We start from the raw sequence: 26,587 nt of genomic DNA, 5'->3' as shown, positions 1-26,587 counted from the left end.
GCCTGTCCCAAGGGGGCATTTTCGGTAAAGAAAAAAAAGTATTGTTTTTCCCCGTCTGTGAATTTTCTTTTCTCGTGGTGTTTTTGTTAGTAGCCGTAAGCCGTGATTTGAACCACTTCGTTCACATCCTCCTCATCCTCTCCCTTCCCCACACCACACCCTTCCTCACCTGGTTATGATTGGCTCATTTGACAAGCCAAAGTACTTGAGAAATTTAGGGAGTTGTCTCTCGAAAGCGAAAGTGCTTCAATACAGCGGCATTGAAAGTAATCGGTTCTTTTCTGTTATTGCAGTCCAAGGTACGAAATGGTTAATGTAGAGATGCTCAATTAACGTGAATTATATTCAACCAGCTTTTAGTTTAAGCTTGTTTGCGTCTGGTGCGCGAAATGAGCAATGTATGCTGAATTCCTGTAGTGAGATCAAGTTCGTCTTGAATTCCTTGAAACAGAAACTTTGAATTGAAGTCTCTCACCTTATTTATGACATAAAGCCAGTGAAACTGCGAGCGGTACTTGTAAAGCACAAGTGAAAGTTAGATTAAGTTAAGGGTAGCTTGTTAAAGTTGAAGCCGTCAAGAGTTTTGAACGGAGTTGGACGAAGGCAGATCGATCGAGCGATCCATGGAACAGTCTGACGATAAGCTAAGGCGTTTGTTTTGAAAATGTCATCTAAATTTAATCTTTGTATTTAATAACAGCTTCTTGCAGGCTGTGTTAACAATAATACTGACATTCTTACTAATTTTATGTTGTTTAGCCAAAATATGACAGCTACTAAACTCAAATTGCTTAGTCTAATTGTTGTGTGATTCCTATCAGATTGCTCCCGTATCTAAAATAACTAGAGGCTTCCTGAATAGATTGTAATTTTTGTTTTCATGTGTTTTCAGATACTTGTGAACCATTCAAACGTTAACAGTTGTAAGTATCACTGTAAAAATTGAAGATGGGGAATATTTCTGCCGAGAAGCTCAGGGAGCTGATTTTTACAAATGTTTACAGAGAAAGGGCCTTGCATCTGAGTGGTAACGGGTTGTCAAAAGTTCCTGAAGCTGTTTTTGAGCTGACTGAATTGGAAGAACTTAACTTGTCAGGTAATTGTCTGAAAGAATTACCAACAAGTATTAACAGGCTGAAAAATCTGAAAGGGCTGAGATTAGACCGGAACCAGTTGAGAGAACTGCCTCACAGTATTTGTGAGTTGAGCAACCTGACCAGGCTTACTGTGTGTAACAACCAGTTGTCTGTTCTACCTCCAAACATTAAACATCTCAAGAATCTCTGGGTACTGGACTTGAGTGATAACCAGTTGACTACATTGCCTGATGAGATTGGTGAACTGAAGGAGCTGGCATGGCTGTATGTGAGTAGCAACAAGCTGACAGTTTTATCATCACACATAAAGCATCTCAATAAACTCTGGGAACTAGATTTGAGTGGTAACCAGTTGACTACATTGCCTGATGAGATTGGTGAACTGAAGAAGCTGAGATGGCTGTATGTGACTGATAATCCTCTAACATTGGAAGGAATGAGAAAGGTTGTGAAGCTTCAGAACAATAAGATGATGTTTTCCAAAGATGTTACGGGTAAAGATGTGAAATGCTCATTATTTGTATTTTATTTTATGTCTTGTGAATGAAATAAATATTGGAACATGTAGTTTAACTTAGAAATTAGAAAATTACAAATGTACTGCTGACCTTTTAGTGTATATTTTAGAAGAAGTATATTTAATATATATATGAAGCTTATTTAGATTGTTATTGTGGAAAGTTTAACTTAAACTGCATGAAAAAGGCATCCTTGTCACTGTTCATGAGTAGCAGAACATTTTTAAAAATTGTCAAGGAGTAGTATACGTATTTCGAAGTTTTGTTTGACACTGACTCTATTTAAACGTTAAAACAACGTTTATAGCTACTTACACAAAGATGTTTCGACCGTTTGTCAATTAAGGAGTATAGTGAATGAAATAAATATTGGAACGTGTAGTTTAACTTAGAAAATAATTACGAACGTGCTGCTGGCCATTTAGTGTATCTGTTAACCTGAGAAGAATTATATTAAATGAATGTAGCATATTTAAGATTGTTATTGTTGAAAGTTTAATTTTAATTGCATGATTTATATAGGCATCCTTGTTTCTGTTCGTGAGTTTTAAAACAATTTTAAAATGTTTTCAAGGAGTATAAAAAATTCTTGATGTTGTGGAAATTAAATTATGTAAATGTGCTACGAAAATACTTCTTTCTCGATGCTTGGTTACCAATATTTGTTTCAAGGGTTTTGAGTGAAACTTAAGGCCAACCCTAACCAAAAAAGCATCTAACTTATATTTAATGTTTTCACTATGAACTGTACAGAGTGTAGAAAAATTCAAATTGGCAGAAAATGGAAATCACCTTTTACTGTATAAATTTTATAGTTTCTCTAAGTTTTTAAAATTTGAACTTTCAACTTGGGAATGCAGCTCATTCATGAGTGCAAATTTTACACAATTAATGTTTACATGACATATACAAATGGTTTAAAAATATCTTTATAAGATGTGAAATTCCCTTCCTCTTCATTGACACATTTAAGAATTTTTACCATATTCATGTTATACTTACATATTTTATCTTACATATATAAAGCTTTATATAAGAATTAGAAACTACACTTGACAGCGATTAGCATTGTTAAAACCTCATGAGCTATAAGTTAATTGTAATTCTCATTAATTGACGAGAATAATTCCTTCTTACATGTTTATATTAGAACATGTATTTGGACGAGAAGCAGAAGGACAAAGAGCACAACTGGCTTATGAAAAGGCTCTAAGAGACGGCTTTGTAAATGTTTACCGTGGTCGCATGTTACTAATTGGTCAGGACCGTGCTGGTAAAACCAGTCTAAAGAAGAGTCTCTTAGGCCTGCCATTTGACCCTAAAGAACAGAGTACTGAGGGAATTGAAGTACAAGCTTCAACATGTAAAATTGAAGTTGAGCAAGTTAAGAACTGGCATTCCACCCATGAGAACAAACCAGGATTGGTAATTAGTCCTAAAGAGATATCAAGGATGGTGGCGGAGAAACTTTGTGACATAACAATGGAATTAGAAAAGGGACATTCTACAACAGCAACAGAAGTAGCTGTAATGACAGAAGAAGAACATTTTAAAGAAGAAGAGGGAGGATTGTCTGAAGAAATTTCTTTTGGGAATTTTGACAGAAAAGTGATGGACTTGGAATTTGGAGCTGACAGAAATGATCCCAACAAGCATAAGGTTTGAATAAAGTTAATTGTTTAGAGGTACAATGTATATTTAATGCAGACATCTCAAATGTAGCAGAAATAGGTTAACTGTCACCAGAGAATTTGAGAACAAAAGCACTTCCTGTTTTGTTAGTCTTAAGTTTGCAACATGTAACAAACAACCTGAGTTGATGTGCAGTACCGCCTGAAAGTATGGACCCATCAGGTTGCGGCAAAACCTCGTCTTTGCCGCATGCTCCCACCTCACGTCCACCACAGGTGAAAATATGTAGCACCGCGGTAAAGACGAGTGCTACCGCAATGGAATAAATAGTGCGGCAAAACAGATGAGGTAATACCTCAGGAAAGTAACATGTGTATCGAGTAGAGTGGCATTTTTCATCAACGTTGCATGTAAACTCCATCATAATTTGGAATCAAGAAACACGCTTGATGCAAAGTCGAACATTTTACATGTAAATGCCTATCCTCTACTTTTGAAATCTACATGTGCTGACTTTTGGTAGGCCCTCTTACGAACTCTGACTACACTATTCGTAGCCATTTAATTAAGGGTTCCCAGGGTTTTGAAGGTCACTTGATTAGAATGGCAACAGGATGGAGTGGTCTACTACTGCCATAATCAACAACGTGTTGATACAGTGCCATCTGTTGATCCATAATTACGGCAACACGCGCTAAACGTTACCAGTTTCAGGTAAAAATGTAACTGTTTGTCAACTAGTTCATTTTTTCTTTAATTTTAAAATCGATGCATTGAAACTAGTAATGCAACTTCATGATTTTGTATTGGAAACAACAGAGTGTGTAGCATCTTTTGATTTCCACGAAAGGTCACTTGAAATGTAAAAAAATCTTCTTGCCTAAACTGGTGAAAGGTTTCGATTCTCCTTTTGATCAAGTGTATAAAGGCGAATGATATAAATACCCATAGGAATCTTGGCTTACAGGAAGATTACATGTATTGAAGGCCATCATGAGGAATAAAGAGCAGTCGCCACTCTAAGAACAAGAAGATCTTTAAGATCTTACAACCACGCTTTTAAAACTTAACTGTTTTGGTAGCACTATACAGTCTCACTGCAATGCACATTCCAAAGCAGTCTTTGAAGATTCACTGATTACTGCAGACACCACATCAGTTGATCAACACAACCTGTATTATTGCACCATCAGTCGTAGGCGTTGTGAAATCGCCGATGATGTAATTACTTCCAGCACATGTCATAATATGGGATCAGGAGTGACCCGAAGAAAAACAAAATGAAAAAAAAAAATCAGTTTTGAACTTATTTCCAGCAAATTTGGCACACCGGAAGCTGAGAAGATTACCCTATTTCCAGCCATCATTTTCCAGCTCTTTTCGTCATATCTCCCCCTTGGGAGGGTTTTGTAAATTTAGTGAATTAGTATGCAAGCCATCGTATTGGTGATTGCCGTCGGGGAAATGTTTATTTGCTCAAAAATTGCGGCCAAATCTTTCGGAGATGGAAGTCAGGACATTTTTAAGGATACAGAAAGTAATTTGGGACCAGTTGCTGGCTTGTAAAGCTGAAATTATCCAGAAGTAAGCTGTCTTTTTAACTTGAACGTAACGAAGGCCACGCGCTGAACAAATTGAATAAATTATCGGCTCTTCTCACTGTCTCGTTCTGTTTTTTGTTTCATTCTCTTTTGGAGCCTGCCGAGGTAATTTTTCCGTCTAAATAACCTGAGAAAAGTTCGAAAAAGATGTTCCTCTTCAATTTTCAGCTCTCAGGCAATAATCCTGGATTTTTCGACTGAAATGTCGGTTCGTGTTATGTTTGTGTGTTTCGGTGGCTATGGGTGACCATCGTTTCCTTTCTTGACTCAAGCAATGAAGTGATGTGACAAAAAAAAATCTAATTATATTTAGTTCTGGTTTTGTTCGATTTCGTTGAAATGTTAATATGATGAAGCTGGATTGTTAAGGAATAGATTTTACTACTGCCAATATGAGGTAGCTATTAATGGTAAAGTGATATATCGTTTCGAAGTCAGGGTTTTGAAGAGATTTTTTTGCAAAGCGTGAGTTCGGCGTGACTTTGTAATCTGAGATTTTTGTTGACCCTGAAGAAACAAGGTTTGGCGAGTAAACATTACAGATTGCGTAATTCAAAGTTGGCCGAGTGGTGGTCTGCGTCTGGTCTCTGACAAAAAAAAAAAAATAAAATAAACCACAAGTAGAACATGAACCGTGCTCGGCCCATGGCCGCGTTGTTAAAAATAAACCACGGGTAGAACATGAACCGCACTCGGCCCATGGCCGCGCGGTTAAAAATTCCTTGTCGGAATCAGTGGAAATCAAACGGGTATGATTCTAACGTCTGGAGGTACAGATAAACGAAGCGAGAGAAACTACGTACACACTGAAACTCTTTGAAAGGTAAAAAGTTAAAAAAAAAAAAAAAGATAACAGTTGATACCTAAAAATACGTAGATTAATATACCATAACCCTTACTTCCAAAAAACCCTAGAATGCAATACGAAAGTAGCGGCATGTCTTTTGCCGGCTTTTCGGAATTTTATGTCTCAAAAGGAAACTATAGGCAAAGCAACCTTTCATGGGGCCGGTGAGCTTTTTCCAACATTTTGATCAGAATTGTAACAAGTCAAATAACAAGCCTTATTGTGACCACTTACGAAAGTTGTTTACTTTCTCACTGAGCTCTCAACGAAGACAGTGGCCTTTAGAGTCGAAAGCTATTTTTAACCATTGTTTATTTAAAAGCATCTCATTCGCGGTACAACCCATTATCCATCCCCTAAAATTAGCCGTAAATACACCTGGGACGAGGCGAATTTCACTGGTTGCCACAAAGTAATTTGACGATTTACAAAGTGGCTAACCAGTAATATTTGATCAACCATAGGTTTCTGATTTGCAAAACACTCATGAGTTTATATATCTAAATAAATCCAAGTCATCTACATGTACACAAACTCAAGGGTTAAAATTTAGTCTAAAAAGAGCTAACATTCTTAATTTTACATATTCCAAAGTGCAAACCATGTTCAAACAGGAGACTGTTTGATGTGGAAACTGATCGATCATTATCATTGTTTGACGATGTCATGTCACTGACATGTCATCAACACATTCAAGCAAAAGAAGTTGATCTGTGATTTTTGTGTGTGATAAATGGCAGTTTCTTTTTGTGTACTGTTCTTGCTTTCTCTTTGTGTTAAGTTATGTTACTTTTGGAGTGCTGTTATTACACAGGTAGATGTAAAAAAGCTGACTAAGGTTTCTCTTATTCGTGGTTTGGTCTCCTGAGAAAATGCTTGAACTTCAAGCAGGTTCCACAAATAACAGTATATTCTTACATTATTTTAATAAGCTTATGTCTCGATCGGCTGCAAGGGAGCAGAGACAAAACTTAGACCAGAAGAACTCAGATCGCTGATTTAATGACAACTATACAAGAACGAGGCATAAACAGCAATTACCGTTTTTATTAAAATCAGCGATCGGAGTTGACCCGGTTTTGTAACTGTCCGCTACAAAGTGCAGCGCATATAAACAGAGAAGTATTATGGCAACAAAATAAATTGGAATTGAATTTAAATGTATTACCCTGGTTTCTTTTCATCAAAGTGAATTTCAGAGCCATTCCGACCTTTCGCATTTAGTCGTTTCCCGGTCGTTTGCGTGATGTGTGGACATGAAATCAGATAGCGAACCTGTAATTTCACACATGCTCTGTCACGTTCTTCTTGGCAAAAGGGAATGCTTAACACAACATCTAAGAACTGAGACATATGTGCCACTATATTTTACAAAGTTACAGATATATTTAGGTGAAGTTCACACTATGTAGCTACCAAATTTTCTTTGTGTTATCAATCTTGTAACTGGCATAAATGATCGACTTTATTGAATGCTTCTTTGCGATGAAAATGCGGAGATTCAAGACTGAGCATTTAAGCATGCTTTGTCGCAAAGAAACAGAAAACAAAATGCTATTCAAGCCTGACGCGTCTTCTTTACTGAGGTAATACCTCGTTCAAACACTGCCGTGGCAGGACGAATGCTGTCCGCGGATTTACCAAGGTAAAGACAAGGTTGAGTGTGGAAAATAGATCAATACTTTCAGGCAATACTGTATTTGCTGTACTGGTTAGCTTCCATTTTCATATCTTTGGATTACTGTCAGGTCACCTCCCTCAGGTAGACAGTTAATGCTTGTCTGTCTACTAGACTATAATTACATTTACAAGTAATGATATGGAGCATTTAAATCAGAGGAAATTTCCATCTGAATGCTTGGTTAAATAGGAGACATGGAACTGTCAGCCAGGGTCTTTCTATGAGTACCTGGGACTTAGTTGTAATTATTATATATGTCGTTGGATGTTGTCCTTCAGTAGCATTTTGAATGAAAGTGGTAAAAGTTCAATTGAGGCCTTACACTACTGTAAAATGATATCAAAGTCTTCTAAAAAATCCAAGCTTTCGCCGATCTATGGCATCATCAGGGATAAGAAAAAATATTCCGCATAAGGCTCATATGCAGATGTAAAATAAAAATGTGTGAAAAGCGAAAGAATGTGGGGGGTAAAATGCATGAGGTAAATAATAAGATACAAATATGAATAAAAACGAATGATATGATCTAATGAGCGAGCGTCAAAGTACAAAGAGTCTCTAGATGTGTTAAAATAATTATTAGAATAAAAGGTTCGCAAATTCGCTGCATTCCTCTCAGGAGTTGAGGGCAGGTTTGTAGTTTTGTATGTAAAACGCTTCGAACAGTCGTAGATTTGCGGGGTCATTTTCTAGTACAATGGTCTTGATTTCAATGCCTTTGTGGACTTTGTTTTGGTACTTTGAAATGTGTTTCTTCACGGAGGAGTATGTCATTGTTCAGGTGTTCTCTTACACGATAGTGGATAAAGCACATTTCAAAGTACCAAACCAAAGTCCACAAAGGCATCGAAATCAAGACCATTGTACTAGAAAAACGACCCCGCAAATCTATGACTGTTCGAAGCATTTTACATACAAAACTGCAAAACCTGGCCTCAACTCCTGAGAGGAATGCAGCGAATTCGCGGACCTTTCATTCTAATAATTATTTTAACACATCTAGAGACTCTTTGTACTTTGACACTCGCTCATTACATCATATCATTCGTTTTTATTCATATTTGTATCTTATTATTTATCTCATGCATTTTACCCCCCCCACATTCTTTCACTTTTCACACGTTTTTACATTACATCTGTATATAAGCCTTACGCAGAATATTTTTTCTCATCCCTGATGATGCCATAGATCGGTGAAAGCTTGGATTTTTTTAAAGATTTTAATATCATTTTACAGTAGTGTAAGGCCTCAATTGAACTTTTTACCACTTTCATTATATATGTATAATCATTCTTTTTGTTTGATGCTCTATTCTAGGTTGAGGAGATTGTAGACTCTGAAATTTCCTCACCATCAAGAGAAGCAAAAGCAGTGTCAAAGCAGTCCCATCTTAGCAATGGTGAACATTTCTCTGAATGTGGAAGCGAATTTGAGCTGAATGAGCCTGAGATAATGATCAACACCACTTCACCTCCTGATGATGTCACAAAACATGTTCATCAGTGGCTAGAGTATGTTAGAGGTAAACGTGTCAATAAAGGTGATATCCCCAAAGGAGAATCTGTTGTAAGTATGGACGTGTGGGATTTTGCTGGACAGCAGCTTTACTATGCCTCACACCCTCTTTTCTTATCGTCACGTGCACTGTATATTTTAGTGCACAATCTCAGCAAGCCATTACTTGCGCAAGCTCAGCCGAGTGTTAGACAAGGTACTTGTGACATTCCTTTGAAAAACCCAAACAGTGGAACAAATCTGGAGAATTTGCTATCCTGGCTTGTTACAATTCACAGTATTACACAAGTGAAAGGAGAACCGGATGTTGACGCTGAAAGTAGGCTGCCCTATCTGCGACCTCCTGTACTCATTGTAGGCACACATGCTGACAAACAATCTCCTCAAGACATTGCAGAGATGAAATCAGAAATACAGAAGAGGATTTCTGGTAAGGAATATGGGAAACACGTGGTCCCACCATTGTTCAGCATTGATAACACAAGCTCACTGATCTGGAATAGGATAAAGAGAGTTTTCAGGCAGAGTCGAAAGGAACAAAAACATCAAACAGGTATTAAAGTACTAATGTCTTGCTGTGTAAAACTGATTAATTATTTAAAATATAGATATAGCCAGGCCTAATAGTGGAGCTCCTGATTACAATAAGTACATTTAAACCTGGCTTGAGCCTGTGATCCAATTGAAGACCAGCATCTAGGCAGCAGCCAACTTATGACCTTGAGAAAAGCAATTTGTGGGCTTTTATCAGTATGGTACACCGCTAAGGGTGGAAATGAATTTCCACAGAGATCAGAGCAGACTCTCTTTCTGGTTTGCCACTGTTGCTTGCTCTCAAACATTTGCTACTTGCTTAGTACGACACCAGATTTGAACCTATTTACAATGTACCTACATCCACACTGTAAAGATATCTCAGTTATGTGTAACCACAGGATCAGTGTCAAAATGTATGTTATTTATTTTCAGAGCAAGAGGGGAAGACAGATGACATTCAAGAACTGCAGAACAAAATCATGGAGGTGTTGAGACAGGAGCCATATATGGGGGAGAAGATACCAGTCAAGTAAATAATAAATACATATAGTCTTGTTTTTGAGTATTTTTAAATCAGCAAGGTATTGTTGAACTGACACTGGAGGAGAAGAAATAGGCCAATTTCAATCTATGATTAAAATTTTAACTTAGCTCTGAGGCTTTGGGGAATAAAACAAAAAAATTAATTCATCCCTCATCCTCAGTGCAATTTCTTTTTGGTGGACAAAAATGGTTGTCACAGCTCAGTCAATTTGCCGGATGCGCATGTGCATGCCCAGCCTTATTGAAACCCCTTTTTGGGACAACATTTTGATGGCTTTCATAAACTAGCAAATCAAATTTTAAGAACTGTTGTGTGCACAGGTAGGGATACACATGTGTGTTGTTTGAATACAAGTGTATGATCTTGACAAATCTGCTTTTATAGTTCTTACACTCTCATTGTTGGCAATTTGAAATGAAAGCCGTGAGAACATTAATATTATATGGCAATTAGGATTTGAAGTAGTTGTCAAACGTTAATCAAAACTTGTTCATTTGAGGATAGTATGGCGATCCTCAAGGTAAATAGTAGAAACATATGGCTTGTCACGTAATGTGATTAATTTTCTCTGATCTCTTTTAGATGGTTTCGGTTTGAAAAGGTGATTGAAGCCTTGATTGCCAAACAGATTTTTCACATAAATCTGGTGCAACTCCAAAGCTATGCCAAAAAGCACTGCTTTATAGAAGATGAAGATGAGTTTGCTGGCATGATCAGTTTCTACCATGGCCTTGGTATGATTATCAAGCATCGCAGTACAGTTGTTCTGAAGGCTCAGTGGCTGATTGACCTATTGAAGCAGCTGATAACTATTCCACACTTTGATAAAATGGTAGGAAAAAATTTTAATATTAGAAATTTCAGTGTTCAGCCTTTACCTGATCTTTTCCTCAATTAGTTGCTGTCACTTTTTTAATATTTGTATAGCTGGAGTTACAGTATGTACGGTATATACACAAACATGTAGTTGTTCATCTTTCTATTAATTTGGCCAACCCTTTAGAAAATGATATTATTCTACATGATGCAGTACCTATTAGATACTTGTAAATTAACTGATTAACCACCAAGTTAGGAAAACCAAATATCAAATATAAAGAAAGAATGAAAGATGCGAATACAGCCATAACACAACTGGGAAAATGACCTGAAAAAATTTCAGGCTCTGAACGGGATTCAAACCCACGACCTTTGCATTACAGGTGCAATGCTCTACCAACTGAGCTATCAAAGCCACATGAAAGCGGTCGTGTGTGGGTTCGGCCCTATATGTTCAGTGGACGTAATACTTGGCTCAAGGACATGAATACCATGGTAATAGATGTCCGACAGTAGCAATTAAATAATGAAACAATGAAAGATGTGAATGCAGCCATAACACTACTGGGAAAATGACCTGAAAAAACTTCAGGCTCTGAATGGGATTGGAACCCACGACCTTTGCCTTACCGGTGGAATGCTCTACCAAAAAATGAAATTTTTTTGAGTGGAGGTGATTTAAATATTTTGTCACATTACTTTGTATTGTTATATCCACGTTGGGACCACTCAGTAAACTTATCATATGCTAGGAATGTCAGTACTGCATGAAGAAACATCCCTCAGTATATGTTTAAAATGAACGTATGTTCCAGAATCTCGGTTTTAATAAGTAACTGTTACATGTAGTTTTGACATAAAAGCATTCCCTATTTGAGAGACTGTTAACTGTACTTACAAGGATGCCATTGTCAATAAAATCTTTAGCCTCGTGTGGCTAAAGTAGCCAGGTAGCTTTATGCATGTACTTAAAACTGTCATTCTGATGATTTTTCATAGGATCCTGTACACGCCAAGTACTGGGATGAACTGAAGAAAAACGGCATCCTCTGCATGGAACACGTCGATCATGTCTTTTCCAAGTTTATTCAACAAGGTGTTATCAAAGATGACATCTTGAACATGATGGAGCAGTTTGGTTTGATTGCCAAGTTCTCACCCTCCCCAAGTGACATAAAGTACTTTGTACCAGCTCAACTTGACCCATCACCTGATGATTTCTGTCAAATAGAGCCATTTGACACTGATCCTTGTCCTTTGTATCTCCACTTTGTGCATGGCTTTGTCCCTCATGGTCTGTTCTCACAGCTGGTGTCACAAACCATTCGTTGGTGTTGTAAGAAGACTTGGCCCATGGAGCAGCCAAAGCTGTACCAAAATGGAGCTTGTTTCTTTATTGGGAAACAACTCCATCATTTCATTCTCATTTGTAAGAAGAATTTTGTGAAGATTGTTCTAAGGAATTTAGAAGCCCAAAGTCATCAGGTTTCAGCAGAGAAGTCAGAAGAACTAGCTACACAAGTGCGCAAGTTTGTAGAAGAAACTTTGCAAACCTTGTCACAGGAACTGCCATACCTGAGTGGACTGCAGTATGAGTTGTGTGTAGCCTGTCCATACTGTCATCAAGGGAGAGACGAGGGTAGTCAAGAGTGTTCCAACCATGGAAGAGTGTCATGTGTTGACGAGGAATGCTTCCACCTTCTTGAAGTAAAACAGGATCAACCACTGATCTGTAAGAAGAGGTTCTGGGACAAAGTATGCACTGTCCATGGCCTGGAGAAATGGTGCTTAAAGAGAACAAGCCAAGTATGTGATTTATATGATCTATAATCTACTTGATGGAAAAATTAGTCTACTTTACAAAAAGCAACCATCCCTGTGTCATCTTAGGGTTTAAGGGGTATTGCCTATAATGGAATATAGAGGGAGCTCTGTGTGGAAGGAGTTAGCAGTTTCACAAGTTGAAGAATAACACTGGTTAAATCTAATATACTGGATCTCACATGATCTGGTAGGATTCATTAGGATACTAACTAGGAATGGTGTTTTAGTTAGGATGCTGCAGAATTAAAAGAGATCCTGTAAAAACTCCTTTAGGATCCTACACAAGATCCTTTGGGATCCTATTTTAGGTTCCTGTAGGATATCTACCAGTGTAGTCCAAAGGGTTGGGGTAACCTTCCTTTTTTGTCTACTGTAGTATGTCAAAGGAGCACCCCTTTGTTTGGTAACAACTCCCATTATAAAACTTTGTTGAGTAATCCCCACCCTCCCTAGGTACCATGTTGTGTGGAGGGAATCTGAAAGGATCACCTTTTCTGAGAAAAATGTTTAGTGGCTGAGGGTTAGACCTCCTTGAGTACTGCCCCTTTCTCAAGTTGTTCTTCCTCCTCCATCCTCCCCCCCCCCCCCCCCCCAAGGATTTATTTTGCCTGCAGGTCTTTACTACAGTGCTATATATGCTGGAGGTTAAATTATATCCCTGGAGAAATGATTTGATTAAGGCCAGTTTACTTTTATAAATCGCAAAAGATTAAAATTGACTGTTTAATGTTGAAAATAATCATTAAGACGCTACAGAACGTTATTTGCTCATTGTTGTAAACCTATTGTCTTTCATTTTGAAGAGTCTTCATCAGGCTAAGAGTCCTGTACTGGTAGAGTTCATTTAATTTCCTTTAGCATTAAGCAGTAGGTGTATTTTTACCTCCCCTTGGAGGATGCTAGTCCAGTATAGTACACATTCATACACTGGGGTAGAGAGAGACACTGTGAGAGCAAACTGTGTCTTCCATGAACACAACACAGTGACCCTGCCAAGTCTCAAATCCTGACTGCTTCATCTGGAGGCCAGCTTTAATTGTAGGTGTGGTTCTCTTGTAGGATTTGAGTCCTCCTGCCAAAGTTGCCACTTCACAAGATGCACCAGTAAAAGAGAATCAAGGGAAATCTGATACAGCATTGAGTGTTACTCTGTTGGCCAGTGAGTGGGATTCATCTAAGGGAGGCTTGTCAACCCTAAACAGAGAGCTTGCCACAGAATTGGCCCAACACGAGCAAGTAAAAGTGACCCTCTTAGTGCCACAATATTCCTGTTCTGAAAAAGGGAAGAGGATTGCTGAAAGCCACAAAGTGTCCATTAGAGAAGCAGAGAGACGTCCAGGCTATGATGACCCCCTTGACTGGCTGAGTTCCCCACCAGAAGACCTTACCATTGACATCATAGTGGGCCATGGAGGGAAGCTTGGTAAACAAGCCCAATTCATCAGAAAATCACACAAATGTAAGTGGGTCCAAGTACTGCATACTGCTCCTGAAGAACTTGGAATGTACAAAGACTATCCAAAGGCCATTTCTAAAGGTGAAGAGAAGAATAGAACGGAAGTAGACTTGTGTAAATTGGCAGATGTTGTTGTCGCAGTGGGACCCAAGTTGAAGGAAGAATACTCTTATTACCTGCGCTCTTGCAAGAAACACGAAGACATCATTCAGCTGACACCTGGCCTGTTCCATGAATTTTCAGATGTAACACAAGTAGCAAAAGATGGTAACAAATTTAAGGTACATTCATACATAATTAAGTAAACATTATTTACCTCTGGGTTGATGAGGCTTATTTGATATTTGATATGCTAATTTGCCAAGAAAATAAATAATAAACACTACTATACATGCAACAAATAATGAAAAACAAGAACAACAACAACAAAGAAAATAAATTTGGATAGCAAGATACAATTATTAATAATATGTGATAATTTATGTTTAAAAACTCTAACTAAAAAAAAGGTTGTGGACTGCTTTGTAGAAAGATTACAGTGCTTTAGGATCTTAAAGTGTCTGATGTTGATCCAGGTAATGGCTGCTGAGTATTTTACTGATTTTAAGCCGAAGTGAGTAGTATTCGGTTTAGGTACTGGAAGCCTGTTAGGCCTTCTCAGGTTTTTGATGTTTCTCTTAAAGGTATTGACCTTTGGCCGTGGTGATCCTGAGGACTTCAGTCTCAAGGGATACGACATTGCTGCTAAAGCAATAGCTAAACTCAAAGACTGTTCTTACAGACTTATTTTTGTTGGTGCATCTGATGGAAAGCAGGAAGAAGTTGCAGAGAACCTTTTGAAGAACGGTATTTCTAAATGTCAGCTGACCGTCAGAAAGTTTTTACAAAGCAAGGAAAGATTGAAAGAATTGTTTTGTGAAGTTGACCTTGCCATCATGCCATCCAGGACTGAGGGATTTGGATTAACTGCACTGGAAGCCTTGTCTGCTGGTCTTCCCATTCTTGTGAGTGGAAACTCAGGTTTTGGAGATACACTGTGCACTTTACCACTAGGCAAGCCATTTGTGGTGGATTCTGCTGACCCTGAAGAGTGGGCCGAGGCAATTAGAGCTGTGCGTCTGAAAGACAGAGCAGAGCGACTGCAAGAGATTCAAAGACTGCAGACATCCTATGAAGAGAAGTTCAGCTGGGAGAAACAATGTGAAGCCCTTGTTAAGAAGATGTGGAGTTTGGTTCATGGTAAGGCTTTTGCTCAATTAATTGTTTTTGTCAATACATTTTAAGATGTTTAAGTGTTATGTTTGCAAGTAAGGCTTACCTGATTTGTTTTGAGGTGTTGTTTTCTTACATATGTATCCTCACATCCTGTTTTGCATTATATCCACAGAGTGGACCATCCCTAGTTCTGTATCAGCTGTTATAAAACAAATTGTTCTTTTTTATCCAGTTCATCCAAACATGTTCACAAATTGAGAGTTGGGGGGGATGGGGGTTGTAGCGAAGATGTAATTCTTTTTCTCTCTGGAAAAAAGGGTCCTTCTAAAAAGCTGGCAGGCTGATTTTAAGTGTTTTTTACTTTCCCTTTAGTTTTTCGGCTCTTTATCAAGTGTTTTGATGAAAGAAGTTGTACTTTCTAGTCTGGTAGATCCAGATGTACCCAAAAGTTAGGGTGGGGCTGTTGCGGGTTAAAGGGAAGTTGCCTTGTCTTCCTATAAAAAGGGGGCATGGAGAGAAGCTGGTGGGGTGTGGGGACAGATGGATTAATTTGATTAATTCTTTGTCATAGCTTCGGAAAAACCTGTAAGTCATGAAGCATATTCCACAAGTCAGAGTAGTGATTCAGCAGAGTCTGCAGTGGGACAGATCACAAGTGAATCTCCACTATCCTCAGGTAAGCATGTAGCAACAATATTAGGATGTAGCAATATTTTCTGCAATAACATTGTCAACATTGAATGGAACACAGTGAGGCGTTACTCCCAGAAATGAGCTATATGGGTGTGTAGGAGCCAAAGGGTTTGATTTTTGAGCTGTTTTGGTCTGAAAGTTCGTCAGATTTTGCCTTGTTGCTCTAGATACCATAAATATTTTACTCAGAATTGGTAATTGACTTAAAGTTGGAATTGGGTATACTTCTTTTACTGAGAAAACATAAAAGTGTATTTCCAGGATCATATCATAAATCTCTTTCCATGAGGCTGTGCATGTGAGACTACACACTGTCAGTTTTGGTCTCAAATAGGAGTTGAAGTAACAAATGGCACTTTCCCACTGGGCCAAAGAAAGAGGAACAAAATTATTCTCAAAAGTTGGGGTGGGGCTGTTGGGGAGCTGAAGTGAAGTTGCCTTGTCTTCTTTAAAAGGGGGCATGCAGAGAAGCTGGTGGGGTGTGGGGACAGATTGATGAATTTGATTAATTCTTTTTCATAGCTTCAGAAAAACCTGTAGGGCATGAAACATATTCCACAAGTCAGAGTAGTGATTCAGCAGAGTCTGCAGTGGGACAGATTACAAATGAATCTCCACTACCCCCAGGTAAGCATGTAGCAACAATACTAGGATGTAGCAATATTTTCTGCAGTAACATTGTCAACATTGAATGGAACAGGGGGAGGTGTTACTCCCAGAAATGAGCTATATGGGTGTGTAGGAGCCAAAGGGTTTGACTTTTGCGCAGTTTTGCTTTGAAAGTTTGTCAGATTTTGCCATGTTGTTCTACAGTAAATGTTTTATCGGTAATTGACTTAAGGTTGGAATTAGGCATAGTTCTTTTACATGGAAATCTTAAAAGCTTATTTCCATGAGTTTATTAATCTTTTTCCATGGGACTGTGGATGTGATACTACACACTGCCATTTTCCAACTCAGTTAATGGAGACTAAGAGTTTTAAAAATGAAATATTTTGGTCTCAAATAGGATTTGAAGAAACAGATGTCAATTTCCCTTCCCTCCAAAGGTTCCAGTGAGTAACCCCTGTGCAATAACCTTAATTTATATATGTTTCTTTTTAGATCCGCCTGGGCGAATGTTTGTGAATCTCCAGCAAATGCAACGCCATGTAAGCAAGGTCTACAGTAATACTGACCTATCAACAGAGTTGAAGAAGATTGCATCAGACAAAGGCTTTGTGATTTCTGACAATGAAGGGTCAGGGAACTGCATGTTTTATGCATTGTCTGAACAACTGAACCTTGTGAAAGGAATCAAGATCTCGCATGCAGAATTAAGACAATCCATAGTGCAGTACCTCAGAAAGAACCCCAAACTGATAAGTTTAGTATTTTTTTTATTTTGTTTTTAATTTTTTCATCATACACATTCTGGTTAAAATGATCTTCACATGTGGCTTGGGAAAATGTGTACCACGTGATCAGACTCCAGTAATTAGACTTGGAATCCAATAAGATGGCAGAAAATTTCATATTGTCATATACTGGGATTGTGTGGTTCCAGAAATTATCCATTCCTCCACCAAGGATGGTTATTTGGTTTGTAACCCCCCCCCCCCCCCCACCCCTTTCCCCCTGGAATATTTCCAGTTTAGCTTCACACCTTCCCTTTAATCGTTTGGCTATTGAGACCCCCCACCCCCGCAGACTTTTTGATGACTTTTGATGACCTTCTTTGGTGTGGGTATGGATATATTCTGGACCTACACATTAGCAGGGATCGAAAAAAGTGCTGTCCGGTTGTCTGGGACATGTAGATTCTGGGCAAGCAAGTTTTCCATCTCACGTGCCTGTTAGGCAAGGGATCAGGCAAGTCATCTGCCAACTAGATCATTAAAAGAGCAAACTAAGACTTGCCAGGTCAAGCAAAATTGTACAGCTACTTGTCTCAAGGGCAAGCTGGAATTCAATTTTTTCTGAGATCTGATTACCAGTCATTGTCTTAAAAATTAAATTGCTGTGAATGTGATTCCATCATTTATTTTGGTTGTCCATTATACACTTTACTTTAGAAAGGGACATTTCTGTCATAATTATGTCACACTTGATATAATCCGTGTTTACTGACCTTGTTAAAAGTTAGTCTTTTTATTCTCTCTTCTTACAGCCAGATGGAACAGATCTGTTTCACTTCATTGATGGATATCAATCATGGGCTGATTATCTTACAAACATGGAGCAAGATGGCACATGGGGTGATCACGTTATTCTCTATGCCACTGCAAATTGCTATGAAACGTACATTGACGTGATTAGCAGTCAGTCAAATCACCGTGACCTTACTATCAGCCCTGATGGTCACGTGAGCAGCACCAACCCACTTGTGCTGGGCCATGTGCATGAAGTCCACTACGTCAGCCTGCAACCAAAACAAGGTGAGGCTTCATGCAACATGCTGTGTTATAAGACAGTTTGTTGGTAATTAATGTATATGATTTCAACTCATACAAGGTAAAGCTTACTACATCACACTGTGTTATAAGACAGTTTGTTGGTAATGTATATCATTTCAGCTCATACAAGGCCAAGCTTACTACTTCACACTGTGTACATTAAGTCTGTTTGTCTTGTATATCATTTCGTATATTTCTCCTGAGTATGTAAACTGCTCCTCATTTTCAGAGATTTATAATTTTATTGTGATTTAAACAAATTTGTATGTTTCCTAGGAACGTAAATTACTTGTTTTATTGAAGAGAATTATCATTAATTTAACAAATGTAGCCAAAGCCATGTATAACACTAATTTATGATTACGATTGAATGCTTGTAAATATTGAAACACAGTTTTCTGATTCCTACATGACTTTGTAGCTAAGATCAAGAGAAAATATTGATACAATACTGTCTATATTATAACAGGGATTATGACAAAATTGTGAGTAGATTGAAATAAGTTTGGAAGATGTAGACCTTTTATCCTCCACTGTGTTGCATAATATTATGAACCATCAGGTTTTTCTTATGTTCTATGATTCTCACCAAACTGCTCAAGGGAGTTTACTTGCACTCTCATTATCATAGAATGATTTAATGCCTCCCATCAAGTGGACCTGAACAGCAATTCCATAGCTGCTACTAGTATCTGATTATTCAGTTTTGTTTTTATTCTCTTTGCAGGTTTGCAGAGCAAGTCTGATTAGAATCAAATTTTGACAATGAAGCAACTTGTGACTTAGCCTCAAACTTCAATTTAGAAAGCACAAAGAATTGCAAGACAGTAGAACTTCAAAGATTGGTAGTAAATAGATTTCATAGTAATAAGCCAAAGGAAAGATTGTTCAATGAATTGCTGGTGAACATGAGTGTCCTGTTTAGTGGCGACATCACAAGGTAACACAAGAACTTCATACTTGCAAGCATTGGTGCTAACAAAATGTAAGTTGTTTTATGATTATTTTTATTTTATGACGTGCAAGACCTTAACAAACATTGAGCAAAAAATTATGTGGTTTTAGTGAGCATAATACTAGCGTCCTATCATGAATGCCGTTCTCTGACTGGCTATACTGCTCACTATCTATTCAGTTGATAGTGAGTAGCATGGCAGTGTGCGCTTGTTGACAAAATGCCAGCTGCTGCTTTGCATTTTCAAGGTGTCTGTGAAAAGGATTTAGATAGATTTTTCAACAACTAGTAGATTTATACTAAAACACTTAGATTGTTTGCTCTTGATTTCTTTGGGTGTTAGTTCACTCGGACTACGCTCTTGTCAACAAGCGCACACTGTCAAGTATCATGCAATTGAAATCTCAAGCTCATAATCTAATTGTTGAATAAAAACACAAGTGAAAGAGTAGGAGAGTGCTTTTTGAGTTCTTTCAGTCTTTCATGAGTTTTCTATAGCTCAATAGAAATACAGATGATTTTTTCTGTTTCCAGCATTAAAAAGCAATAAAAAGAAAAGATAGTCCCTCATTTATTTTGTTAATCTAAATGTAAATTCTCTTTTCTTGTGCCACTGTTTTGGTGTGAGACCTGGGGAGGAGTGTGACTCCCATATAAAAAAGACACTGGGATGCTCATCAGAAATTTTGAAAAGAATCCCTAAGAGGTACAGATCTACACACATACTGTTTTGTTCCAGGCCTGGCTTCAAATCTTCTTCTGTATTTTCACACCCTTTTTCATTTCTTCCAGTGTTACAGGATTTCCAGTTACAAGCAGCATTTCCAGCTCCTTCAGTTCACCAATATTATCAGGCAATGTAGTCAACTGGTTATCGCTCAACAACAGTACCCAGAGTTTATTGAGATGTTTTATGTGTGATGATAAAACTGTCAGCGTGATTTTACCCACATCCAATACTATGGGCTCATTCAATTTACCAGTCTCAACTGGTTATTACTTAAGTCCAGTCTCCAGTAATCCATTGTCACATTCAGCCTTTCCAGCTCCTTCAGTTCACCAATCTCATCAGGCAATTTAGTCAACTGGTTATTACTCAAGTCCATTCTCTAGTCTCCATTCTCAAATCCAGCCATTCCAGCTCCTTCAGTTCACCAATCTCATCAGGCAGTGTAGTCAACTGCTTACTACTCAAGTTCATTATTCAGGACTATTTGAGATTTACTGAGATGTTTTATGTGTGATGATAAATCTGTCAGCTTCTTTTTACTCACACCATATAACACTACCTACCAGCTCCTTCAGTTCACCAACATCATCAGGCAACATAGTCAACTGGTTACTACTCAAGTACAGTCCCCTCAGTTCCTTGAAGGTAGAACAGACAACTGGTTGTTACTCACGCTAAACGCGGTCAGGTTACTCAACTCAGCAATGGCTTGAGGAAGTTCTCTCAACTGGTTCACCTCTGATGTCAGCCGTAAGAGATTTTTCAGCTTGTTAATACTTGTTGGTAATTCTTCCAGATAATTATCTGGCAAGTCAAGTTCCTCCAATTCAGTCAGGTCAGACACAGCTTCAGGAACTTTTGACAACCCTCGGCTACTGAGATCTAAAACGCCGTCTCCAATAACAATTGTAACTTCAGTTGACTAATCTCATCAGGCAATGTAGTCAACTGGTTATTACCTCACCACAGTACCCAGAGTTTATTGAGATGTTTTATGTGTGATGATAAAACTGTCAGCTCATTGTTACTCACGTTCAGCCATACCAGCTCCTTCCATTCAGTTCACCAATCTCATCAGGCAATGTAGTCAACTGGTTATCACCCCACAACTGTACCCGGAGTTTATTGATATGTTTTGTGTGATGATAAAACTGTCAGCTCATTGTTACTCACATTCAGCCATACCAGCTCCTTCCATTCAGTTCACCAATCTCATCAGGCAATGAAGTCAACTGGTTATTACTCAAGTCCAGTCTCCAGTCTCCATTCTCACATCCAGCCATTCCAGCTCCTTCAGTTCACCAATCTCATCAGGCAATGACGTCAGCTGGTTACTACTCAAGCACAGTCCCCTCAGTTCCTTGAAGGTAGAACAGACAACTGGTTGTTACTCACACTAAGCACTGTCAGGTTACTCAACTCAGCAATGGCTCGAGGAAGTTCTCTCAACTGGTTCTCGTCTAATCTCAGCGTTTTCAGATTCTTCAGCTTGTTAATACTTGTTGGTAATTCTTCCAGATAATTATCTGACAAGTCAATTTCCTCCAATTCAGTCAGGTCAGTAACAGCTTCAGGAACAGTTACTATTGACAACCCTCTGCTACCAAGATCTTGATTTGTTCTGATACACATGTAGAAATGCACAAACTTAATTCCAGAGGAAGAAATTCTACATGATCATTTGGTCAACAGCTGATGCTGGTTTGTTTTGCTATCGAGTCAGAAATACAGCTTTCAGTGGGCGCTCTCTTACCTGACTCGTCCCCATTCGTCTTCATACAACTTCCTACAGTGCGCGGCACAGTGCGAGATGGAACCGCAAGGTGAGATGGGTACCCCTTGCTCCCCTCGCACTTTTTCCCTTGTGCCGTACCAGGTGTTGTATGAAGAAGACTGGAGACGAATCAGCTCTCTTACAGGGTTCTTTCCCTGGTGCAGCATTAACATGAAAATCTTTTGAGTTTTTGTCATTTTTTATCTGATGATTCTGGATTTACTCTCCTCGTTGTGACAAAATTAATTAAAGATCAAATGGCAACCTTAATTTACAACAGGATTTCGTCCTTCTAAGAAATTTGGGATATTAAGTAAGACAATAATATGGTTGGAAGAATGAAAATATTTTCTTATTTGCTTTAATGTGATATATTTCCCGTGTAGTTCTGTTGCATTACTCACACAGCAAAATTGTGTTTTCATTTCAGCAAATAAATGTTGGAAGTCGGTGCTGTGGCCTGGGTAAATTCAAGAGCACCAGCTAGCCTGCAGTCCCTCTCAGAAGTCTCTGCATTGGTTTTCATCTTCAGGAAAGAGATAGCCTGTGAGCCGGCTCACCTTTGAGTCACACGCGTGAGCGGCGAAGTGCGAGTCAGCGAGCGAGGAGTCTGGTGCAGAAAGGAAGTCAGCCTGCCTTGATCTCTGATCTCTGTTGTTCCCAGGGTCTCTCTGTCCTCCTCCCAAGAGTGAGAGAGAGGGACCGTGGGAACGAGGTTAAACTTTGCTGCTTGCACGTGTGTTCCTCAAACGTGAGCCTGCTCACAGGCTAGGAAAGAGAATTCCTTGTATAATTCAAATTTCTTTTGGAGGGATCAGTTGTTTTTTTTTACCCCCATGACTTTCCTAACAAATTTTCCTTTGAATCGTAAATAATAACAAAGAATACTCAATATTAGATTTAGAATAGCAAATAATAAACGGATACTCATTCTGAGATTTGGATTAGAAGATTTTACATAAAGATATTTACTTTAACAAATAAAATTGCTCAAAATGCAGCCCTATCTACGAGGACCTCAATGGGGTTAACCGTCAGCCGTGAAACAGCCCAAAATTTAACCGAAAACCGTCAAAAAAATGCAATTTTTTCTGTAAACCTTCCGAAAAAGAGGCAGTTCAATATTAACCGTCAAATGGTTTAAAGGTATTTCAAATCTCACTATTTTATTGGCTCATCACCGACTTCTGACTCCCAAAGAATCTTTAAACCTTTAAACTAGTCTCCATGTTGCCAAATAAGCTGACAGTATGTTTTTTTTTCGTTTTTGAGGACCAAGCGCATTGAAGCTTTCAAACAGCATTTGATCGACAACCACAGTTAGAAAAGAAATTGATCTCGGCTCATTCATTATGTATTTTTATAAGTTGTATATTATTTAAGAAATAGAATACATGTACCGTGTTTTTGTCGAGTTTTGCTATCAATCTACTAGCGTTCTATCACGAATGCCGTTGTCTGATTAGCTACTCTACTCACTATCTATTCTGTTGTAGACAGAGAGTAGCGTAGCAGTATCAGTTGTTAACAAAATGGCGGCCGCTTCTTTGCGTTATTTAAGTATCTGGAGACCTGATTTAGATGAAGTTTTGAACGACTGGTAGATTTATAGTAGATTAATTGCTCTCGATTTCTGTGTCATAGTTGACTCGGGCTGCGCCCTCGACAGTGAGAATTATCTAATTGTTAAATAGAAACACGAGTGGAAGTTTGGGAGAACGAGAAATGCGATGGAAACACGAGCCGACAGGCGGCTGTTTCCACAGGTTTTACGAGTTCTCTCAAACTATCACGAGTGTTTCTATAACAAGATAGAAACACGCAGGACATGTTGTCTATTTCTTTTAGAAAATTCCGCGACGGCGAAAAAAAGAAAGCAACTCGTTTACTTTGATCATCAAAATGTAAATTCTCTTTTCTCTCGCCATCCGCTGGCGAGAGAAAAGAGAATTACCATTAATGACGTAATGATTACATCAACAGCTCGTGCTAGTTCTGTGTTTTTATCGAGACACGATTTTTAACCAATCAGTGCGCGTAATTTCTATTGGCTATTTTCTAGAGGTCTTAGAGTATTCAAAATTTCACTTCATTTTGTCCGTGAAATACCAAGACTACCTCCAAAACACAATAGGTAATACTTCAAAAAAAACACAAGAGTTAGTATTAAGTTAAACTCAAAGAAGAAATTTCGGCTTAATAACCGTCAACCGTCAAAAGCCCTAAACTTTTACTGTCAACCGTCCATATCGGAAAAATTTAACCGTGAACTGTCAGAGCTACCCACCTTCTTCCCCCCCCCCACCCCCCCCCCCCCCCGCTCCTCCTCACCCCATTGAGTCCCTCAACTTCATGTATTCATTTGTTAGGGCGCAAATAAGGTATAATTTAATAGCACGGAGCTAACTATTTACGGAAATGTATTGACAAGATAACTTTGGTACATAGTAAATATTTGGCCGCTCCGTTGAGCACACAATGAAAATCAATTTTTTTTTTTGACCAGATTTATGTAGGTGTAGAAAAGATCTCTGTCACTTACACAATGCATTGTTACATTTTTGGAGACGCGCTTTATCTATTTGTTATTTTCAACTGATATTTTGATGTATACGTTTTCTAAACTTTTATTTTGAATACCAAAGACTACTTATGTAAGGACTTCTCAATATTACATTTAAGTGAATAATAACGGAGATATAGTATTGTGAAAGATTGTATTTAAAGGTGGTATTTATTAAATCAGTTTCTTTTGCCTTGGGTTGTCATGGTAAAGCGAGCCTTTCGTGGGAATATGGAGTGCGCGAGACATTAGCACCACAGAGAAGAGGAGGATATGTAACAAAGCGATAATTTGTTCTACCCTCCCCGGGGACCGTACAGGGGGTGGGGCTTGGGCGCTTTTAACCTCCCTGGTTGTCTCGGGGCCTCTTCATATGAGCCTGGTCAACCGAGATGGTGACTCGGTTTCCCAGATCTTGCTTCTCAGCTCTTTTCTTTGTAAAACTTTTGATAGCCGGGTCAGCCCGGCTTTTCGTATGGACACATCAAAATTTTTACAAAGAAAAGAATGGCGAGATCTTAGAAGCGAGCTAGCCCAGTTCACTGGGCTTATATGAAGAGGCCCTCGGATGGTTGACTCAGTTACATTAAGCAAATTTGGTCCACACTGACGACCAACCGTGTTACAATGTTTATGGAAAGACCAGAGAGACACTTTCAAATCATATATAGTCTCAACGAATTAAGCAGAATTACAGTTCCTTCTGTGTGACGGACTATGGGGTATTAAATGCTTTTCAAAGCTGTTGAAGGACGGTGGTAACAGTTGAATGACATTCAGTAAGAACTAGGAACTGTTTGAACCCGACAACATGTTAAATGGAATTAGTCATCGGAAGCTATCATCCTGAAGCTTCGCCAAAATCCAGCAACCAGTGCATTTAGGAAGAGACCGTTTACTGTTGCTTCCTTTTCAGTAAACGTAACCTGGAATGAATTCCCATGTTAGAGACCTGGGTAAGGGGCCGTAGCCCTCGAGAGGCGTTCTGTCCCAAGGGGGGTTGCTCGTTTTATCATTTAGGGGTTAACATTCGTGTTGAAGAACCGTAATGATCCGATTTAGCGGGTCTATTCCCGATAAGCGCCCCTTACGAATAAGGGCCCCTTTTGAATGTATTTTTATTACTAAGCGCCTCCATTCTAATAAGCGTCCGTATTCTAATATTATAATATTACAGCGCCGTCAGAGTACGTATCAACCGAGCTTCATCTTCCTTAACTGCTCAAGTACGTAATGCCGTATTACAAAAACAGTGATCTTCGTCTGAGTTTCTCAACTATTATTTCCATGTGACTGCATAATTCCATCAAACGTTACCTGTACATTTACCGTATATTTGTTACAGTTTCTGTTATCGTTCCTTTATTTCAATAAATACCGTATTAAAGTTTTGTTTTGAGCATTAGGTTGTTTCTGAAAAAAGAAAGAAGCGCCTTGTCTCGAATAAGCGCCCTCCTCTGAGGTACCAAGAGTAAATAAGCGCCTCGGGCGCTAAATCGAATCATTACTGTACTGATCACCGCTACAGTTATCAGCAGTAGTGTACATAGGAGCCGCACTGTCAGAATGAATGTGACTTTATTTATCTTCCTTTTTTTTTCAATTTTCATTTGAACTTGGCCACTTAAATATAGGATGCTGATTTATTGCGATGCTTTCAAAAATTTTTACAGGTAATCAAAGGGTTTTCTTTATCGCTCTTTTTGGTTTTGTTTTGTTTTGTTTTGTTTTCTTTTTTGTTTTGTTTTTGTTGTGAAAAAGTCGCGGTGTAAGTTAAGGGGTTCTTTTAGAATTGTTGCTTCTTTTATGTGAAAATGAAATAGGGCTTAACCTACAAAACGAGTTGTTGGTGCTTCATAGGGGTTCTTTCGAAAATTTCCGACAAGTACCCCCGTCTCTTCGTAACAAAAGGAAAAGAATTTTTTAATTTTTTTTACCCTTTAAAAACAGGATAAACCCATCAGTGCAAATTGTAGTGTCTTCAAAGGGGTCCTGTAAAGCTTAAAAAGTAAACATAAATCTAAAAACCTAAGCATACATCAGTGAAAAGTACATATAAAAATTACATTTAAAAATTACCTATAAAAACTACCAATAAAAAGGTACGTTGACCTTTTTCCGAAATAAAACTCCGGAATTCATATTTCTGA

General features: G+C 38.4%; 2 protein-coding genes and 1 non-coding gene across 5 annotated transcripts in view; 2 read left to right on the top strand and 1 right to left on the bottom strand.

Annotated features, from left to right (window-relative positions):
- LOC110066283 (uncharacterized) overlaps nucleotides 1-26,587 on the top strand; it is a 120,241-nt gene that overhangs the window by 61,476 nt on the left and 32,178 nt on the right. The gene's annotated exons all lie outside the window — the stretch shown is intronic.
- On the top strand, nucleotides 194-24,630 carry LOC110066281 (uncharacterized). 3 transcript variants are annotated; one of them, XM_089271269.1, is made up of 15 exons: nucleotides 194-299; nucleotides 893-1,591; nucleotides 2,766-3,274; nucleotides 8,695-9,445; nucleotides 9,862-9,958; nucleotides 10,556-10,805; nucleotides 11,792-12,598; nucleotides 13,676-14,353; nucleotides 14,756-15,311; nucleotides 15,859-15,963; nucleotides 16,503-16,607; nucleotides 17,085-17,350; nucleotides 18,130-18,397; nucleotides 19,143-19,400; nucleotides 20,163-24,630. In XM_089271269.1, the coding sequence occupies exons 2-14, from the start codon at nucleotides 949-951 to the stop codon at nucleotides 19,163-19,165; spliced, it is 5,058 nt and encodes a 1,685-aa protein (XP_089127395.1). In that variant the 5' UTR covers nucleotides 194-299; nucleotides 893-948; the 3' UTR covers nucleotides 19,166-19,400; nucleotides 20,163-24,630. The 3 variants fall into 3 exon arrangements, with proteins under 3 accessions (XP_089127395.1, XP_089127393.1, XP_089127394.1); XM_089271267.1 differs by lacking the exons at nucleotides 15,859-15,963; nucleotides 18,130-18,397; nucleotides 19,143-19,400; nucleotides 20,163-24,630 and having other exon boundaries at nucleotides 17,085-18,059; XM_089271268.1 differs by lacking the exons at nucleotides 16,503-16,607; nucleotides 18,130-18,397; nucleotides 19,143-19,400; nucleotides 20,163-24,630 and having other exon boundaries at nucleotides 17,085-18,058.
- On the bottom strand, nucleotides 11,135-11,207 carry Trnat-ugu (transfer RNA threonine (anticodon UGU)). The gene has a single exon. It is a non-coding gene; the product is annotated as a tRNA-Thr (tRNA).

This window comes from Orbicella faveolata, unplaced genomic scaffold, assembly GCF_042242905.1.
Source record: "Orbicella faveolata isolate gen_17 unplaced genomic scaffold, um_ofav_v1 contig_34, whole genome shotgun sequence".
NCBI lineage: Eukaryota > Metazoa > Cnidaria > Anthozoa > Scleractinia > Merulinidae > Orbicella > Orbicella faveolata.
This window is presented reverse-complemented; position numbering and strand designations above follow the sequence as displayed.

What these genes read in the sequence shown, in the direction of transcription:
- LOC110066281 (XM_089271269.1), top strand. Translation starts at nt 949, where the DNA reads ATGGGGAATATTTCTGCCGAGAAGCTCAGGGAGCTGATTTTTACAAAT. An exon ending in ACCCCAAACTGATAAGTTTA is followed by an intron (nt 17,351 to 18,129) that starts GTATTTTTTTTA and finishes CTCTTCTTACAG; the next exon opens with CCAGATGGAACAGATCTGTT. An exon ending in CAGCCTGCAACCAAAACAAG is followed by an intron (nt 18,398 to 19,142) that starts GTGAGGCTTCAT and finishes TTCTCTTTGCAG; the next exon opens with GTTTGCAGAGCAAGTCTGAT.